Source organism: Salminus brasiliensis, chromosome 3, assembly GCF_030463535.1.
Source record: "Salminus brasiliensis chromosome 3, fSalBra1.hap2, whole genome shotgun sequence".
Lineage (NCBI taxonomy): Eukaryota > Metazoa > Chordata > Actinopteri > Characiformes > Bryconidae > Salminus > Salminus brasiliensis.
Window position 1 is genome coordinate 44,127,984 of NC_132880.1, and position 21,062 is coordinate 44,149,045.

General features: G+C 40.8%; 1 protein-coding gene across 4 annotated transcripts in view; it reads left to right on the forward strand.

The window, feature by feature from the left end:
- The window catches only part of cacna1ha (calcium channel, voltage-dependent, T type, alpha 1H subunit a), a 56,787-nt gene that overhangs the window by 14,220 nt on the left and 21,505 nt on the right, over nt 1–21,062 (forward strand). For 3 of the 4 annotated variants that reach the window (XM_072676332.1, XM_072676329.1, XM_072676333.1), the window contains exons 9-17: nt 12,500–12,651; nt 12,811–12,996; nt 13,711–13,828; nt 15,630–15,785; nt 16,372–16,459; nt 17,356–17,564; nt 18,041–18,427; nt 20,551–20,651; nt 20,744–20,867. In XM_072676332.1, the coding sequence (XP_072532433.1) occupies nt 12,500–12,651; nt 12,811–12,996; nt 13,711–13,828; nt 15,630–15,785; nt 16,372–16,459; nt 17,356–17,564; nt 18,041–18,427; nt 20,551–20,651; nt 20,744–20,867 (1,521 nt within the window). The remainder of the gene's footprint in view (nt 1–12,499; nt 12,652–12,810; nt 12,997–13,710; nt 13,829–15,629; nt 15,786–16,371; nt 16,460–17,355; nt 17,565–18,040; nt 18,428–20,550; nt 20,652–20,743; nt 20,868–21,062) is intronic. The other variant, XM_072676330.1, reaches the window with a different exon arrangement.

Genomic DNA, 21,062 nt, shown 5'->3' on the forward strand with positions numbered 1-21,062 from the left:
TGCATTTGTTAAAATCTTGTGAAGACAAAAAGAGCACTGTTTTCAGCTACTTGTGTTTCCCAACACTATTGGACTTATCCAAGCGAAAAGGGGATCATTTTATTTCATGAAAGTCTGATTTATTATTTACAGTTAAAGGAAATGGATCAAAGTGGGAGTAAAAATGTGTATTTTGTCACTGTCACACAAAAAACAATAATCTTCTTTTTTTAGTCATTATTTAAATTGTCTATTGTTTTTTACATTGTGTCGAAATTTCAGGGCCCAATAGAACTGCTACAAAATTTCCTGTAATTCAATATTTTTACATATTTTTACTGTTTTGGAGATGCATGACATCATGACAGCACAAGCTAAAGCAATTTGTGTAGTATATCTTTAGAGCTTCTAAATGAAGGCATATTCAGGCAAAATCTCTGCCTGAGAGATTGGTAAGACATATTACAGCATAAACCAGGCAGTGTAGTGGCATTCAAAATTAATTTCAAAATGATTAGGTTTGGCTGTCTCCATGTGACCAAAAATGTCAGCATTACTGTTGAATTTACAAAATTCACACCCGTTTTTTTTGAATAATTTTTTCCTAAGTTAATATACACCGGTCAGCCATAACATTAACACCACTAACAGGTAAAGTGTGAATTATCTTCATCAACAGTTGCAGTTAGGCAGTAAGTGAACAGTCAGTTCTTGAAGGTGATAATGGGTAATGGACAGTAGGAACAATGGGCAAGCGTCAAATTGTGATGGCTAGACAACTGGGTAAGAACATCCCCAAAACATCAGGCAGGTACTAAAAGTGCTCCAAGAAAGAACAACCAGTGAACCAGTGAGGCCACACCTCACAACTTACAGAATTTTAGGGATCTGCTGCTAACATATTGGTGCCAAATACCACAGGACACCTTCGATTGGCACAAGGTGGACCAACTCAATATTAGGCAGGTGGTACTACTGTAATGGCTGAAGGGTATTAATAATACATTATTTCTTTAGCTAAAGTCCATTGTGTGTTTTTGTGTGCATTTTTAGTTTACTAAGTAAAGTAATGGAAAATAATGGATATAAATGTGGATGAACGGTGTGAACAGTGCAAGCTAAGCCAACGGAGGTTGACCCCTTTTAAATCAACTGCTTTGGATGATGTCTAATGAAACTAGATGTTTTTTCAGACAGCTAATGCTTGAGCTATTTACTACTGAAGAAACCCTGAAACAGCAAACTCTTCTTTAAAGAAAATGGAAAAAGCTTGAAAATACACTCAGCGGGCCACTTCCCCAGGCTCAGATTAGGCCTAAACCTAAACTAAATAGCATTTCCAATAGTGATTCATCATTGGCATTGCAAATGTGTGCAAGACCTGGTTTAATCCATGTCTGGGAAACCGGCCCTGTTTGAAGCTTTTTTAAAACCCTGTGTTCAGTAGCCAAATTAGCAACATTAAACAAGAGTCATAAACTAAACGTAGGATTAATTAGTTGGCACGTTGGAGCTAAAACTGTGATATTGCTCTGAGTCGTGCATTAAAAGCTTACTTATGTAGTAGGTAGAATTTACACCACTTCTTACCACAGTGGGAAGGGATGGTATTGAGTTGCTCTGCACAGGTCTACAATATAATAACTGTCAGGATGTAATAACATGCTGTAAAGCAGCGACTCGTTCGGTGTCTTCTGTAGTTTGTATTCCACTGCTTTAAATCTGTACTATCCCCTATGATTCACTGCATGGGACAAATAGGCACAGTCATAGCTTGAGGTCATTGTATTGGCCTGCTGGTATGTCCCTGTCACAGATACAGTATGTATGTGTTATATGGTAAAACGCTTAGGCTTAAACCTCCAACAAATCTCTTGATCTGCCATGAAAATAGAGTGGAAATCAGGGTTGCCATTAATAATTTTTTTAATACAAGCTAAACCACTACTGCCATGATGAATATTAGGTGTCTAGTTTTGTGAGCTGAGCATGTCCTTTAGGGCTATGACAATAATCATATTACCATTATACATGGTTATGTGATGCCTACATGGATCTAGTACTAAAATGGGGTTCTCTGAGAGTAGAACCCTTTTTGGTGCTTTGGTGCTCAACTAACCACTGTTAGTTGAATCCTCTACATAGAACCATCTACAAAAGATTTCCCCAATCTGAAGGACCTTTGAACCAATATATATATATATATATATATATATATATATATATATATATATATATACACACCGATGAATCATAACATTAGTACCACCTGCCTAACTAAGTAGGTCCCCCTTGTTCCTGAACAACAGATCAGACCATTCAAGGTATGGATTCCATTGTGGCATCTGGTACCAAGACATTTGCAGCAGATCCTTTAAGTCCTGTAAGTTTTGAGGTGGGGATTCCATGGATCGTATCAGTGAGCCTTGCAGGTTTGCTGGTTGTTCTTTCCTGAAGCACTTTTGGTAGATATTGACCACTGCATTCCCAAAAGACCTGGCTGATGTTTTGGAGATGTTCTGACCCAGGCGCCTAGCCATCCCAATTCTTTCACAATTTCTTTTCATTGGTTATGGTCAAAGTGGCTCAGATTGACTATGCTGACTAATATAGCCACCTATTGACAGGAGCCACTGTAGATGAAGACAATTATGTATCATGATAATCAGAGTCATCTGTAACCCTGTGAATCATTTCTCACAATTATATTGAAGTGATATAGGTTAGCTTATGGTAGGCATATAGAACCATATATAAAAGGTTCCCCCAATCCAGAGAACCCCTGAACCAGACAGTGTGTTCCTTCAGGTGTCATGATTGTATATAGAACAATTGCCTTTATTGAAGAACCCTGAAAGAACCTTTTTTTGAGTGTTAGTTTCTCCTTGACCTTTTGTTATACCGCAGCACTCTGGAATCCCCTCCTGATCACTCAGGTTAGATGTACAAATGCGTCTGTAATGCTTCTCCAGATACAGAATTGAACTCCAAACTTGTGGGAATGCAGTTTCCCCAGTGGCAAACTCACACAGTTTCTACAGGATAGTATCTGTTGTAATCATTTGAGGAGGATTGATCTCTGTAGGCCTCTCCTCTGCTCTCTGCGAGGGCGGGTGAAAGGACGGCCACACGGCACAGTCCCAGCACTCCGGAGTCAATCAGCTGGCTAATCGTATTTACACAGCGCCAGCGAGTGGATCAATCAACGTCACACTCCAGACGCTCTGCCCCTTAAAGCTGGGAGTCCACATTGGATAGCTTGAATGTGCGCTGAACCAGTGGGCTAACAGTCATCCCAGCTTCCTAATGAATGGCTTGTTTGTTTGCACAGCGAGCGAGGCAGGGGAAGTGGCCGGCCTGATCACTGATGGATATGGGCATAATAGAATAAGTATGACTGCTCTCTTCCTGGCCGCCAAATGTCACAGACATTGTGCGTAAGCTTTATGAGCATCGAAGATAGTGAACAGAGCCCAGGCCTGTTACAGAATACACATCATCTCATTTGGCTTATCTTGGTCCAGCTAGTCATCGGCAACATGTCTCTGTCAGCTGTCTATTTATGACTGCTCTTACGGACACCGCTGCGTAATGTACGCTGGTGTTGTGGTAGACAGCAGAAGGTTTACATCAGGGCTCATGTTTTGTACCTTTCTGTAGATAATGGGCAGCCCCATTAACGGTGCAGCACTGTAGCGGTTTATCGCAGCAAATGGCTTGTTATTTTTCGGCCCCCCTGCTCCTGTGGTGATTTGTGGTGTGCTGGGCCCAGCTCCCCTCACTGAGGCATAAAGAAAGTGGGTGATATGCGGTGGATGTACAGTGAGTAGCGAGGGGCCCAGAGACTCTGTGGTGTGTGGTGGAGGGAGAGAGATAGAGAGAGAGAGGAGAGAGCTGTGGATGATTCCCTGTGGAGTACTCCCACAGAAGGGTCGCCTCACATCGCCCCACCCCCCTTTTCTCAGCTCCCGTCTCTTCTGTTCCCCTCCACATCCCTCTCCCTCTCCACTCCACTGCTCTGCACTGAGAGCTCTGGGACATTTTCTTCACCATTGTTTTTCAATAGCTCATCCCCTCCTGTACAGCAAATGTGCCTGATGCAGCAGCAGTGGGACTTTGCAGCTCAGCCAGTGCAGGCCAATTAGAGGAGGTTTAGAATGGGATTCGATTTGTGTGTGTGCGGTATAATGGGTAAAGTTTAGCATTTGTCAAAGATGGAGGAGGCAGAGATAAGGCACTTTTTGGTATTGTAAGCAGAAGAACAATACAGATAGTGACTAAAGCACTACAACAGTCTTTAAGAAGCAGGTGCCCTGAATGTAGGGATGTGCTCAGAGTACATCATACTATTACAGACTGTCTGTCAGTGTAAAAAAAAGAGACATTGTGACAACATGTGACATAGAAAAAGGATCCTGGCTCAAACTCGCAGATTCTGCCAGGGTATTATCATGCAGCACACAAACTGCCCAGTTAAAGACTAGTCCTCCACAGGCACAGCCAAGCAGAGTCCAATACAAATATCTAACAGACAAAAATCATGGAGCCCATAACAACAAAATACACCCATCTACCATAGCAGTGATACCTTAATATTAATATGCTTCATATTGACTAGGTCCTCCTTGTGCCACCTCAACAGATCTGAGCATTCGAGGTATGGACCTCTGAAGGTGTCCTGTGGTATCTGGCTCTAAGACATTTGCAGCAGATTCTTTAAGTCCTGTAAGTTGTCTGGTTGGGTCTTCATAAGCATCAAGGGATGCCCTTTCTTTTGTTGGCCACATTTGGTAGATACTGAACACTGCATACCTGAAAATAACCCACAAGCATGCCATCACAGTTTGGTGATGTTGTTAAAGTGGCTCAGATTCTTACGCTTGCCGATTATTCCTGCTTTTAACACATGACCTCAAGATCTGACTGTGTGCTTGCTGCCTGATATATCCACCCCTTGACAGATGTCACTGTAGATCATAATAATCAGTGTTTTTTTTCACTTCATCAGTCAGTGGTACTAATGTTATGGCTGAATGGTGTGTAATATTGCTGTCACTCAAAACCCTTGCAGAAATTTTACATTTCACATTGGCTTTCATTGAATATTTTTTAAGGAAGGTTTTTTCTTTCTCCTGTAAAGTTACCAATTTGCAGAGAGAAGGTTTTGCATGACAGCAACGATATGTTAAATACATGTTAGTGTTACTATTCAAAGAATTTTGAGAAGCATCTTCTGCCTCTCACTGTTCAAATTGTTGGTGTGGTGCAACAGATAATGCTGTCTGTGAGCCGCTACACCATGTGGGAGACTGGGGTTTGATTCTCAGGTGGGGTCCTGTGTGACTATTTTAGTCTACACCTAGTCAACACCTTCTTTGGGAAAGACTCCAGTTGCTACATTGGCCCACCTCTGTAAAACGAGTAATCTTTTATGTCCTTTACTGGGAATGAAATAAATGAGGGGTGGTTTTGGATATTTTGAATGTTATAAGCAAATCTGCTTTCTAGTATTTGAAAAGGGAAATGGGCCTGAAGCTAAAGTTTGCACATCATGCTTGTTCATTAATTAGTAACATCCCCTTTGGCAGGTATCCTTTTCGTTTTTAGGGGGTTTTTAACCCCTTCTTCTGTAGAAATGGGCTCTGGTTTGGTGACATTATTGGACTGTCTTGCTGCACTGCTCTTCTGGGGTCTATCCACAGATTTTTAATGATGTTTCGGTCAAGGGGCTGTGAGGGACTCACAAAAACATACTGTACCTTTGGCTTCTTGCAGCAAAAAAGTTCTATTTTGAAGCCTTTCCTGAACAGTGGAGACAAATTAGCAGCCTCGTTTGACCACCATGGCTATATAAGGCATAAAAGATACACTATATGGACAAAAGTAAATGTCTCCAGCTTTAAAAAAGGAGTGATTTGGGAAGAAACATTTGAATGAGCAGGTGTCCCAATACCTTTGTCTGTAGTGTGTATATGTTTTACGTCTTGAATAGGGCTTGCTTAACAGTCAGGCTTAGGCAACTTCCTTTCCTTTGGCAAAATGGGTCAGAACAGAGATTTGACGAATGCTGAAAAGTCAAAAATTCTTAGATGTCTTGCAGAGGGAAGCAGCAGTCTTGAAATTGCCAAACTTTTGAAGCGTGATCACCGAACAATCAAGCGTTTCATGGCAAATAGCCATCAGGGTTGCAAGAAACGTGTGGGAAAGAAAGGCGCAAAATAACTGCCCATGAATTGAGGAAAATCAGGCGTGAAGCTGCCAAGATGCCACTTGCCACCAGTTTTGCCATATTTCAGAGCTGCAACGTTACTGGAGTATCAAAAAGCACAAGGTGTGCGATACTCAGGGACATGGCCAAGGTAAGGAAGGCTGAAAAATGACCACCTTTGAACAAGAAACATAAGATAAAACGTCAGACTGGGCCAAGAAATATCTTAAGACTGATTTTTTTAAGGTTTTATGGACTGATGAAATGTGAGTGACTCTTGATGGCCAGATGGATGGGCCCGAGGCTGGATCAGTAAAGCTCCACGCCGACTCAGACGCCAGCAAGGTGGAGGTGGGGTACTGGTATGGGCTGGTATCATCAAAGATTAACTTGTGGGACTTCCCACAACTCCCAGACCTACTGCCAGTTTCTGGAAGCAACTTCTTCAAGCAGTGGTACAGAAAGAAGTCGGTATCGTTCAAGAAAAACATGATCTTCATGCAGGACAATGCTCCATCACATGCATCCAAATACTCCACAGCGTGGCTGGCCAGTAAGGGTCTAAAAGAAGAAAAAATTATGACATGGCCCCCTTGTTCACCTGTTCTGAACCCCATAGATAACCTGTGGTCGCTCATGAAATGTGAGATCTACAGGGAGGGAAAACAGTACACCTCTCTGAACAGTGTCTGGGAGGCGGTGGTGTCTGCTGCACGCAATGTTGATCGTAAACAGATCAAGCAACTGACAGAATCTCTGGATGGAAGGCTTTTGAGTGTCATGGTAAAGAAAGGTGGCTATATTGGTCACTGATTTGTTTTTGGTTTTGTTTTTGAATGTCAGAAATTATGTTATATTGGTTTACCTGGTGAAAAAAAACAAGTGAGATGGGTATATATTTGTTTTTTATTAAGTTGCCTAATAATTCTGCACAGTAATGGTTACCTGCACAAACAGATATCCTCCTAAGATAGCCAAATCTAAAAAAAAAACCCACTCCAAGCTTTGATATTTATGAGTCTTTTGGGTTGATTGAGAACATAGTTGTTGTTCAATAATAAAAAGAATCCTCTCAAATACAACTTGCCTAATAATTCTGCACACACTGTATATAATATATTTAACAGAAAAAAATCAATCTTTTTAGCCATGACATTAATACCACCTGCTTAAAATTGAGTAGGTCCTCCTTGTGCTGCCTCATTGGATCTGACCAATCAGGGGCACTGACTCCACAAGACCTGTGCAGATTCTTTCAAGTCCTGGAAGTTGTGAAGTGGGGTCTCCATAAGCATCAGTGAGCCTTCGGTGCTCATGAGTCATGATCTTGTCACCGGTTCATTAGTTTATGTGTTTATGTCCAAGCCAAGCCAAACAGGGTGGCCAGACTTTTGTATGCCATTGTGTGTGTGCGTGTGTGTGTGTGTGTGTGTGTATATATATATATATATATATATATATATATATATATATATATATATAGTTAATAAGCTGTGATTGGTAGTCAAGGTAATTTCACCATAGTGATTTCTGAATGCTCTCAAAGTTCAGATATAAGTACTGTGTTTAAATCTGAATTATAACTTCTTTGCATTATAATTATTATAATAATAATTTCTGCATCATTTGAGCAGTTGCTTTTGAGCAATTGTCATTTCTGTAAATAAATGCTCTAAATAGCAAATATTTATTTTTGGAATTTAGGGGAAATGCTGTCCATGGTTTATGAAATACAGCGCAAATGTAAATTTCCCTAAACACATTGCCTATAACAAAACAGAGAAACTGATCATGTAGGGTGGTCTCTTTATTTTATCCAGAGCTATATATATATATATATATATATATATATATATATATATATATATATATATATATATATATATATATATATAGTATACACTGTATATTTGCAGATATTTTCTATTTTATCATATCATGATGGTTCTGTTGGCAGTGCGGATGTTTGTACCTTCCTGAAACACAGAGCTTGACTCTGTACTATTCTTTGTTTAATGGCATGACTGCAGTTACCTCTAATACTACTGTTTCTCCTTTTGTTAGAAATGAACTGTAATGCTTGGCTGTTTTGGAGTTAGTGTACTTTACAGACATCTCAAAACATCTTGACATTTAAAGATGGTGTCTGCAGTGAATGATAATTCACAAGGCCCTGATTAATGAGGCTGTGCTTGTCTGATCCAGACAAAAACAGATTTATCTGACCTTCGTGAGACATCTCAGAGTGAAAAATCACTCAGAGATATAAAAAAATACTTTTATACCAAGGATAAAGTTATTTATGCAGTGTTTTGTTTTGGTTTTTACCTTTAAGAGCCGTTTGAGGTGCCTAATGAGGCAGTTTGTTTGCTTTGCTCAGAAATGTGTTTTGTGGTCCTTATTCTTGCCTCACCTAGCATTTGTTCCTGAAGCCAGAGTAATTCTGAGCTGTTTGAAGAGTAATGGTTGTAGAAGTTAGCATGAGATGTTCTAGAAAAGTCTTCTTACATTTCCTCTCAGAGCTTTGAGGAGTTTGGATTTTTCGGTCCCTGAGCCTGGTCTCCTTGAAGCTCCCAGGATCACATCAAGATCATTATAATTATAAGATGTCAGAGAGATTATCATGTGAGCACTTTCAATGTAACGTGTAAGACAGTCCTTGGGGTGATGGTACTTTTGGTACTTATCTTACTGCAGAAGTATTTAAAAATTAATATTTAAGAAGATTTGTTGTCACCATTTATTGTTACAATGTTACATGGATACATGCATACACTATATGTCCAAATATTTGTGGACACCCTTTCTAATGAAGGCAGACAGATGTGTCTAGTCACTGTAGAGAAGCATTTCTAAAAGAATACAACTCTCTGGAGCAGATAAACTTGAGCCTCTGCCAAAGTCAGGCATAAGTTCATGCCTAATGCCAGGTGTGAGCTATAGGGGTATAAAGCCCCCCCTGCATTGAGCTGTGGAGCAGTGGAGGAACTGTGTTATCTGGAATGATGGATGATGCTCCATGCAATACATTTGGAATGAGCTGGGGAGTTGGGGATGATGAGGTGGGGTGGTGATCACCCAATGCCCTGACTTCACTAACGCTGTTGTTGCTGACTGCAATTAAATCTGTCCTCTCTGCAATGCTCCTCCAAAATCTAGTAGAAAGCCTTCTTCCCTGGACAGTAGAGACAGTTACTCCAGTAAAAAATCAGGATACTCAGAACTCTTTTTAATATCTGTGATTTCAGAAGAAACAATGAATGAGCAAGTGTCCTAATACTTTTGTCCCTATTTTGTATCTTTTACATCCTGAATAGGGCTTGCTTAACAGTCAGGGTTGTTAAATGAGGCTGTTGCCTGGATCTGAACTGAATTGGATTAACAAATTGACCCTGTCGAGTTCTGTTTGGCTATGACATAAACAAAAGAGTTATGACTAGATTACTGTTGTACTACACTGGAAAGTAGAGATGGCGTATTGATAGAAATCAGGCCGAGAGCAGCAGAAAATGCTATTTCACATATCAGAGAAATTTATTAAAATTCAATAATAAAATTAGTAATAAATCAGGTCTGATCCTGTAATAAATCTAACTGGAAACATGCATGATAGTCTACTTTTAGACTGTTATTAAAATGTAAAAAAAAAAACTAAGCTTATAACTTAGTAGCTTTTAAAGTCAATATTGAATTAATATGTATAACAGATTTTACAGTTGTGGTTTGGAAATGAATAAGGAAGCAGTAAATGTTTCCACGCACACACACCATCCAACAGCACCAACACACCCTCCTCATCCGATCCACCATGACTTTATTAAAAACAAAATGGAAAATGAAAATGAAATGTTCAGAAAGTTAGAAATACTTGATTATTTACAGTGGATAAAGAATAGCTCTCTCCATGTGCTGCAGCGAGAGAGAGAGAGAGAGAGAGAGAGAGATGGAGGAGGAGGAGGGAGCAGTCATGATTCTACTGAATACAAATGGACTCAAATTTCAGACATGTATTTTTACATTGCCATTAATCATTAGGCCTTCTCTGGGGGCCTATGCCCCTGCCAAAAATACAGTTTCAGTTAGGCCTTGAAGTTTTATTTTCAATCTAACACAGGTTTCATAAATAAGCATATGCCTGACATTTTATTTTGACAAAAAGTACTATAAATATACTGTTTACATTTCTTTTATATACAAGGACATAACTGGGATACTGGTCATCCTCTGTGGCTGAACAGTATTGTTGAGATTAACCCTACTCAACTCAACTCAACTCTAAGGAACAGCAATAATCTTCCTAGGTCAAACTGACCCGTGCTGAACCAGGTTTGCCAATCTAAAAATAGTTAAACTCATTTAATTAATTAATATAAATATTATTCAATTCTCAAAATCCTCTTCCTTGGTTTACTTGTGGTATTTGTGTGTTTACCATTTGAAGCATCTGCTGTCACTAATGGGTCACACTGACCGGAATGTGTGTGTAATATATAAATATAATAGCAAACATTACATAAACACATTAAATGAGTCATTTTCATAGAAGGCCTACCTGTTCATTACACCAATTAAAGCCCAGCTGAAAATGTTTCCTGCTCCAGAAATTCTTACAATTATTTTTGCTGAAATTTTCATTTTTGAAGCGATCAATTTGACCCACAACATAACAGGAGAGTTAAGAGATTATGAGTTTGTTATAAAGCAATTTGAATCTGTAATTATTGTAAATTATGTCCCAGTGGCACACAAAGATCTTTCTTAGTATTGGAAAAGTCTCTTTTTGTGTCCTCTGCTTTGTAAATCGAGTGAGATACATTTCCTTTAGGCGTTTTAAGCTCTAAGTTCCCTCCTTATAGAGCTGGAAGCCTCTATAAAAAGGTCATAACGTAATTGCTTGGCATATTTGATTGCTCTAATGTGAACGGTTTCCAGGTGAACTTTTAGGTTGACTGCACTCTAAATGATCAGCCCGGAAGCAGAATAAGCTATGGGCTTTATGGCTCCTGTAGAATTTGTTTATTGATTTGTACTGGAGACCTTGGATGTAGTGATTTCTTAGGCTCCTCACAGAGTGTTGGTACTGTCTGCATCAGCAAATGCAAAGGGGGGGGGGCAAATTATCCAGTCCAGAAACGTCTCGTGATGGATAGATTTTGGGAGTACTCTCTAATTGGTTTTCTCTGGCAGTACTGCTCAGCTCTCAAAAAAAGAGTAAATAACCTCAGTCCATGTTCATTTGACATATCAGCATCTTCATCATTGTGTAATTCCAACAAGACTGGACTTCAGACTGGAGTCTGTTTCAGAATTCATATACACACACTGATCAGTAGTAGCATAAAATAATGTTCCGGTCATGTCATTTTAATTGGAAGATTATGTAAGGTTTGTTTGACTTTGCATTTACACTGATCAGCCATAACATTAACACCACAGGTGTGACAGGTGAAGAAAAAAAACATTGATTATCTTTAGCATAAGCATAAGAGTCTGAACCACTTTGATAAAAACCAAATTGTGATGACCTTGTGATCTCCAAAAAATCAGGTGGGTCTTGTGGGGTTTTTCTACCAAAGGTAGTCCATGAAAGGACAGCCAGTGAACCAGCAAAAGGGTCATGGGCATTTAAGGCCCATTGATGCGATCCATGGAGGTCCCACCTCACAACTTACAGGATGACTTCAAGGATCTGCTGCTAACATCTTGGTGCCAGGGACCACATTTGAGTCCATGCCTCAAATGCTTAGATCTGTTGTTGCAGCACATAGTGGACGTACTCAATATTAGACAGGTGGTGTTAATGTTATGGCTGAAAGCATTGGTGCTCTCATATTTCACATTAATGCAGGTATTAAAGCAACATTACGTAGAATTTTTACTTTCTTATTACCACTTCAAAACCATTGCTCCACTCCACTGCTCCACTGACTTGTGAAAGGACGTATAGCATCTCTGATGGTGTTTGGGCTTCTCCGGGTTTGGCATGCTGCTAACTGCGCTAACTCTGGAGAAACGGGCAGGAAGATGCCTGTGAAAACTCTGAAACGCTTAATGCTTCTTTACCTTCGAATTCTGGTTCTGTACGTCTCGATCTCCAGTAAATTGCACTCCCCGCCTGTAGGGGCAACCCATGAGCAAAGACGACCAGCTCTCACATAATGCTGCTTTAAGCTACAAATAATTAAGCATGTCTGATAATGAGTCATTAAATGAGCTAGTGCCCATAGTCACTCATACATGGGCCTTCCAGCAATCTATTAGCACTGTCTAACACTGGTCTAATGATGTGTGGCTTTGTGTTTGCTCCCACAGCCTGAAGAGCTGACAGACATCCTGGAGATCAGCAATATCGTCTTCACCAGTATGTTTGTCCTCGAGATGATCTTCAAGCTGGTGGCCTTTGGCACCTACGGCTACATTAAGAACCCTTACAATATCTTTGATGGGATCATCGTAGTGATCAGGTAATGGTTTGGACTAATTATTGCAGTGTACGGTCATGCACCTCTGTTCATCACTCAAGTTCCATAATAAGCCCCACGCTGGATGTCAGTCCAGTCCATCACCATGCATTTGTGTAATTGCTTGTATATATGTGCTGATCTCGCTGACTCTCTTGCCAGTGTGTGGGAGATCATTGGCCAGGCCGACGGTGGTCTCTCTGTGCTCAGGACCTTTCGTCTGCTGCGAGTGCTTAAGCTGGTGCGCTTCCTACCGGCTCTGCGCAGGCAACTGGTGGTCCTGATGAAGTCAATGGACAATGTGGCCACATTCTGCATGTTGCTCATGCTCTTCATCTTCACATTCAGGTGCCAAGAAGGCCCAGCAGGCCACTCACACACCTCACTGGATTTATGTAGTTTATGCAGTTAGTTAATCATCAGTCAGAGGAGCCAAAGTCTACTACTGCCCCTTCAGATTTCCTCCAGAGCTTGCTCTAATGGACAGGAAGATAATGGGCCTTGCCCATTCTGTTTTAAATGACCGCTGTTTAAGTTTGAAAAACTACATTTACGTAAATTACATTGGGCCTCATTCGCCAATATCTCCCTAAGAATCTTCTTGAATTTGATTTTGAGAAAAATTGTAACAGAAAGTCTACGTCAGATGCAGCTCTGAACTTTAGGGGGGGGGACGACTAATTGACTCCAGATCGACTAAAATCGTCGGCCAAATTGGTTAGCAACTGGTGAAATTATCACGCTAGTTTCTTGCGCTAACTAGGAGCAGTTCAGAGAGCATGTGAACCATGGATTAATCACCATTAAGTTCAACCATCACAGTGTGGAATACAATTTTACTTCCACTGTCCAAAAATGCCCCCTAATCTGGATGCAGAGCTCCAGTGAAAACAGACTGAGCAGCTAAATTGTTAGTTTGTGCTTTCAGGGTTTATCTATTTTCTGAATTGGCTTTGGGAAGTAAAACATAATGACAAGTGATACAACTTCACACTCATATCTGGATTAAAAAAAACATCTAATAACATCATTTGGTAAAGCTTAACCTCTTCTCTCCCACAGTATTCTTGGAATGCACTTGTTTGGGTGCAAATTCAGCCTGAAGATGGAGAATGGAGATACTATTCCAGACAGGAAGAACTTTGACTCTCTGCTGTGGGCCATCGTCACTGTGTTTCAGGTTGGAGCCAACTTGTCAGTGTCTCAATTGCTAGTCATTGGCTGGGGGGTCTGAAGAATACATTATAACTAAGGTAGCATATAGCATAGGCATCCCCTAGTGAGCAGTCTGTGCATATGGAACTGCAGTTTGAGTAGGTTTTACGCCTGAGAAGAAAACCAACATCCTAGAAGCGTAATGTGCTTATTTCTACATCCTTTAGGGGCAACAAAAGGCATTTCTTCCTTAACAACAACAGTCATTTTGAAATAGCAGGCTCTGCGCTCCATTATCAGAGCGTCTCCAAGCAGAGCGATTATTTTAATGATCTGAAAGGATTTTCTTGTAGTGTTTGTTGCTTCAGCACAATTTTCTCCTGTGCTGCTGAGGTGCTGAACCTGCATTGTATTTGCCCATACTGTGCACATTTGCGGTGTGTCTGCTATTGATAACATTTACGGCCCTTTTGTTATGCAGCGAACAGGTGTAATAGCTGGACTGACACAGCTGAGAGCGCCAGGGCGTGCATAAAAAGAACTATTTCAGTGAGGTGTTTATATCACCTATGTCCCTTAGTTACGCTAGACAGCCAGTGAGCTTGTCTTGAGATTCACCTGTCTACGGTATGTAAGAAAAGATACAGCACGTACACTTATACAGTCTGGCCCATTCTGGCATTGCGGGTACATTTCAAATATGGAAAGATTGGACTCGTCCTCAAACCATTTGAACCATTAAGAGAATCGACTTTTTCCACCATTTGTGCCTTAACTCCATGTGCTCTTTGATTTTTTAACATATAACATTTGCGAGATTCACTCAGTATCACAAATGATCATATACAAATAAATGAGAGAATATATATGTGCCCCACCAGAGGAAGTGACATTAATAGCTGTAGATTTCTTTGCAATTTTATCACAGGTGTAATACCAGGACAGTTGACCAGAAGACTGTGACAGACATCAGATGTATTTTTAAATGACTAAAATGACATATTATACATAACTTTAGCACCACCAACGGGTGAAGTAAAAACCAGCAATTATCTTTTACTATCATCTACAGTGGCACCTGACAAAGAGTGGGATATATTAGACAGTAAGTAAATGGTTAGTTCTTGACGGTGCAGGAAAAATAAGCAAGCTTAAGGATCTGCATCACTTTAAAAAGGGCCAAGCTGTGATGGCTAGATGACTAGGAGATCTTTAAACCATCAGGCAGGTCAGTGTTTTTTTCTGGTATGCAGTGGTCAGTACCTACCAAAAGTGGTCCAAGAAGGGACAACCAGTGAACGGTTGATAGGGTCATGGGCACCTAATGTTCATTGGCTCCACCTCACAATTGCTGCTAATGTCTTAGTTCCAGAATTAACAGGACACCTTCAGAGGTCTTATGGAGTCCATGTCGAATGGTCAGAGCTGTTGTGGTGGGTAGATATTAGGTGCTGGTGGTGCTAATGTTATGGCTGATCCATGTAATATAAAATATAGTGTAAACCCACACACAAAAACTGCACAAATTAGACCTAATAATGTTTATTTTAGTTGAATGAATTAATCAGGAGACAAGGACTGTCAATAATATGTGAAATCTGGGATGGAATGTTTTATGCATAAATTAGTCTAAAATAGACATCAATTATAATTATTACTGAACAGTTAATATATTTAATGTTATTATTCAAAACTGATTCAGTAAAGATTGTTTTTGGAAAAATAACAAGACGTTTATTTGGGAGATCAAAATTCACCCTCAATTCTTATGTTCTGATGCTGTCTGTGCTCTGTGGTCCCACATTTTTTCTGTCTTTTTGCTACAGATACTTACTCAGGAGGACTGGAACGTGGTCCTCTATAACGGAATGGCGTCCACCTCTCCGCTAGCTTCACTCTACTTTGTGGCCCTCATGACCTTCGGGAATTATGTTCTTTTTAACTTGCTGGTGGCCATCCTGGTGGAGGCCTTTCAAGCTGAGGTACAGTGACACATCATTCAGTATTTAACAGGATCCTGTTTTGTGTTAAATGCTGAAACAACGTCCCCACCACGAGTTTAGTTATCGCCTAGATACCATAAAGACACTGTTTGCAGCCTCCTGTAGTGGTGCATGTCATCACTGTCACATTATTTATGCACATACTAAACAATTCTTTATCACACTTTGGACTGCCTGGGTTTTCGGCTTTGTTTCTGATGCCGTAGTCCTTTGTTGGGCCCATCTGGCACACCGCAGGCTGTGTGAACCGCATTCGGGTCACTAACACGTGTGTGTAAAGCTGCTAACATTAACGCTAGCAGTGCATCACCCTCACTGGGAGAAGAGACCTCAGCTGTTTGCACGCAGTGCAGGCTCAGCGGAGGGCCGCTTGTGTTGATGCCAAAGGACCTGGTCCTCAGAGAAAGAGAGACAGACTGCTATTTGTGTTCATTTCCTCAACCTGGTGGCTTGACTTACAGCCGCACTCTGAATAGCACAGTTAGCGAAGCGCTGTGTGCTGCCCACTCCAATTGCTGGCTCCCGTGGAGAGCTGGCTCTTTAAAATGCCTCCTGTGCCTTGCAGGGAGACGCCAACAAGTCCGACTCAGATGAGGAGAAGAGGTCAGTTGACTTTGAAGAGGAGGAGAAGATGGGGGAATTGCGTGCCAGAGGTTATTGCTATAACTTTTTTTACCTTATAATAAACTCATAGGGAAAAAGTCAGTGGGCCTCATTCACCAACCCTTCTAATGAATGCGTTCAGCTACTTTAAGTTGCACCCGTTGCTGACACAGATGTGCAAATGCACACACACAACTTGTTTAGTCCCTGTAGAGAAGTACTGTCATGTCTAATGCCAGGTGTGGGCTAGAGAGGTATAAAGCACCTTAGCGTTGAGCTGTGGAACTGTGTTCTCTGGAATGATGGATAATGCTCCAGCTAATACTTAAGGATGAGGTTGGGTGCTGATCATCTAACATTTTGGCCTCACTAATGCTTTTGTCACTGAATACAATCAAATCTTCACAGCAGTGCACCAAAATCTAGTAGAAAACCTGCTTCCCAGGACAGTATAGAGGGTTGCTCCAACAAAAACAGGATCAACTCTTAAAAAAAAACCCTGATTTCAGAAGAAACAATGAATAAGCATGTGTCCACATACTTTTGTCCATATAGTGAGTTGGTGAATGAGGCTCTAAGTTAAAGTGAAATTAGCCGTGTAAGGCGTACTTTATCACCTTCTTTGTCATACTGCTCTATTCAAGCTTGGATGATCTCAGTCTGGCTGCCACAGTGATAGCTTCTCATAAAGAGAGCAATGGTCCTCTAGAGCTGCATTAAAATTGGCGCTCACCTGCCACAGTCTGTGGATCTGATGAGGAAAATGGCTTTCTATGCGTTCTCTGCCATTAAGTTTTACTATTGTAGGTCCTGCATGGCAAATCTTTTCATTTAGTGAAGTCAATGGGCTGTGGTGGTATTTTGCAGTGTACAGTATTCCAGGCTGCTGTTGGTTGTTTTATCTAGCTCTGGTTTCCTGAAACTGATTTTTAATGATCACTGACAGAGTTGAAGATGTACTCGCTGATGATGTCAGCAAATGGGCATGTGGAGTCTCGTGGTAACTTGCCCCCACCAATCATCATGCGCACTGCTGCCACCCCCATGCCCACCCCAAAGAGCTCTCTTGGCCCAGAGTCCGTCTTTGGTTTGGGGGAGTCGAGGCGTGGCAGTGGCGTCTCCATTGATCCAAATGGCTATGATCAGAGGTCCTTGGTAAGTGGATTTACTGTGACCAAAAGGGTCAAAACTGATTTTACACTCAATAAAAATGAATTTCCATGGTTCTAATCTGGAAATGAATAAAACCTTTATTGTATAAAGTATCACTAAGTGTCTCTTCGTACTGAAAGCCTAAGCTGGAATGTTCTGAGATGTCTTTTTTACCCTTTGTTAGTTTATGATAGTGAGTAATGATAGAGTTAAGCCTTTTTCCATTTCTGGAAGAGTGCCATGGAAGTCTCCAACCAGTTCTCAGATGGTCTGCATTTTTGCTTTATCCATATATATTCTAAGTTGAATTAGAGCACAAATCTGGGGACCATCTGAGGAGTCCCTGAGGGCAAGTTTGAAAACTACTACCATAGAGCACCTTTATCAGAGCCTCCACACCCCTCTTTTATTCCCCTCCAGTCCTCCTTTGATACCCCTGGAGTGTATAGTTTCAGTATATTCTCTTCCTGCCCCCTTAGTCCAGCCCCCGGAGATCACCGTGCCACCCCCGGAGCACGAGCAGTAACTGGGGGAGTCGGCGATCGAGCTGGAACAGCCTCAGCCGAGCACCGAGCCTGAAGAGAAAAGATACATCCGGTGAACGAGAGTCTTTGCTGTCTGGTGAGGGCAGGGGCAGCTTCGAGGACGATGATACAGACGGCAACCTGTCGGGAAGAGCAGGCAGCACCAGTGGAGGTTCTCTACAGCACCCTAGTTCTCTGGAGTTCCCTGAGCTGTCCCCAGGGCCCTGCCTGTACCCATCAGAAGAGTACCACGACTGCAACGGAAGGGCCCTGCATCTGCCAACAGAGCTGCACTCAGAGCTGAGGCGGGAGGACTCTGCCACAGAGGAGGATTTGGATGATGTGAGTAAAGGCATAGATTCAGATCATTCCAACACTCAGTAATTATACGCCTTGATGTTCCCACTGGTCTGTGACGGTAGTGCAAGCACCCGAAGCAGTAGAACACCAGAGGGGGTGTGCTGTGGTGAATAACATCACAGCTTTAGTGATATTAGTAATAACACACAGCCACATTTTTTAAAGCAACACTATGTAGCATTTTTACCTTCAAATAACATAATAATAAATAATAATTTCTACTTTTATACCATTCTAAAAGCTCAGAATAGGGGATAAGGTTCTAATTTCCTGCTTGTGCGTAAAATAAGTTAGAATCGTTATAACAAATCACGTCATTATCAAGCCATGCCATTAGTTCACCAGAATGATACAGTTGATACAGTATAATGCTTCTTAACCATTCAGATTGTTTGACCGGAACTAGCTGTTGTGTATAAGATGCTGTCCCTGGGGGTTGACTTAGGCTAGGAGACTAATTGTCATGGTGTAATCGATTAAGCCGAGCACTTTTCACTTGGGTGAATGGAAAGTGACCCCTCTGGTGCCAGCGTGATAGTATTTCAGCAAACATGATTGAGATACATTACATGAGCTACAAAATGTACAGTACCATCAAAAGTTTGGACGCACCTTCTTATTCAGTGTACATTATAAATTTAATACTGAAGTCATCAGCACTATCAAGGAATGCATAACGAGCCAGGTAGTAAACTTAAAAGTGTTAAACAAATCAAAATACAAATTAACTTTCCGAGGCTAGTAACTCTGATGAACGTATCCTGTGTTAAGTGCTGTTACCTGAAAGCCATTCCAGGTGACTACCTCATAAAGCTGACTGAGAACATGCACAGATGTGCAAAGCTGACATCTAAGCAAGAGGTGCCTTAAAGAATCTAAAATCAAAAACATATGGTTTGTTTAACACTTTTTTCTTTATTAAATAATTCTGTATGTTTTTTTCTTCATAGTTTGGATGACTTTAGCATTAATCTACAATACAGAACATTTTTAAAATAAAGAAAACCCCCTGAATTTAAGGTGTGTCCAAACTTTTGACTGGTACTGTGAAAAAAAACCCTAAAAATCATAAGCTGCCTCTGCGAGCTGGATTAGAAAGTGAGAGGAAGCTTGGTTTTTGTATTATAGGATTAGAGGGTCCCTCAGTCAAGGGGACACGCAGACAGAACACTGCAAAAAATGACATCTTAGGAAGCGAAATCCTCCTAAATCTAGTCTAAATATCTAATATATCACATTTTAGATATTATAGGATTATTCCACATATTTCTAACTTATTTGTGAGTCATTTTATCTGTTCAAATCTTCTTATTCATTTAGCAGACAAGTTACGAAGAAATCAGTTCATTTAATTAATTTATAAGATTTATTATCTAAAAATGGGAAGCAGTAGATATTTAGACTGCTGTTTAAGAGGACTGCACTTGCTAAGACACACTATATGTCTAAATGTTTGTGGACACTCCTTCTGCTGAATGCATTCAGCTACTTTAAGGTGCACCCATTGCTGACACAGATGTGCAAATGCACACACACAGTTTGTCTAGTCCCTGTAGAGAAGTACTGCCAATAGAATAGAATATTTTACCTCTATTTGTGACCTGACCTGTGGAGCAGTGGAACTATGTTCTCTGGAATGATGGATGGTGGTCCATCCAGTACTTTTAGGATGAGTTAGGAATTTGGGCATGAGGTGGGACAGTCTTGTCGCTGAACGCACTCAAATCCTCACAGCAATGTTCCTCCAAAATCTGGTAAAAGCCTTCTTCCCTGGACAGTAAAGACAGTGACGCCACTAAACTCTTTTTTAGTACCTTTATTTATTTAAGAAGAAACAATGAAAGAGCAGGTGTCCCAATACTTTTGTCCAAGTATTTGTGCAGTGAAACACTACAACATTTCTATTAGAAGATGGGTTATTTGTTGCAGCATAATGACTTTAAACAGTAAAAAATGTCTCACTGTATCCTTTGAGCTCACCACAACTCTCAATAATTCAGTTAGGCAGGTCTCTTAGGCAAGAGTTAACTGCTGCGTTTGCAGACATTTTCCCTGCTCTTTGTGCAGTTATTGAACTAACTGCCCGGTCTGTCCATGTGCTGCAGAGCTTCTGTTGCCGTCTAAAGAGGATCCTGAATGCTTATAAACCACAGTGGTGTAAAGATCACGAGGACTGGTCCCTATACTTGTTCTCCCCAGAAAACGAGTGAGTAGTCTTCACCCACTGTAAACATATATGCAAATACTACGTCATGTCTTACCTGTTTTATTCTCTGATTCCTGCTTGTTTTTTTGTAGGTTTCGGGTGATCTGCAATAGGCTCATCTCACACAGGATGTTCGACTATGTGGTCCTGGTCTTTATCTTCCTTAACTGCATCACAATAGCTCTGGAGAGGCCAAATATTCAGGCTCATAGCACAGTAAGCTCAGCTACAGTGTTGTTCTGAACATTATGAAAGTAATGTATTTTCAGGCTTGCAGTTGAGAGAATCTCTTGTCTTAGTGAAAACACTTTAATCTTAGGCATTTAGAATCCATAATAGCTCCAGCAGAACCAGCCGTTTGCTATTGTCATGCTGCTAAAACTAAATATATCCTCTCAGTGCTATTCTTTT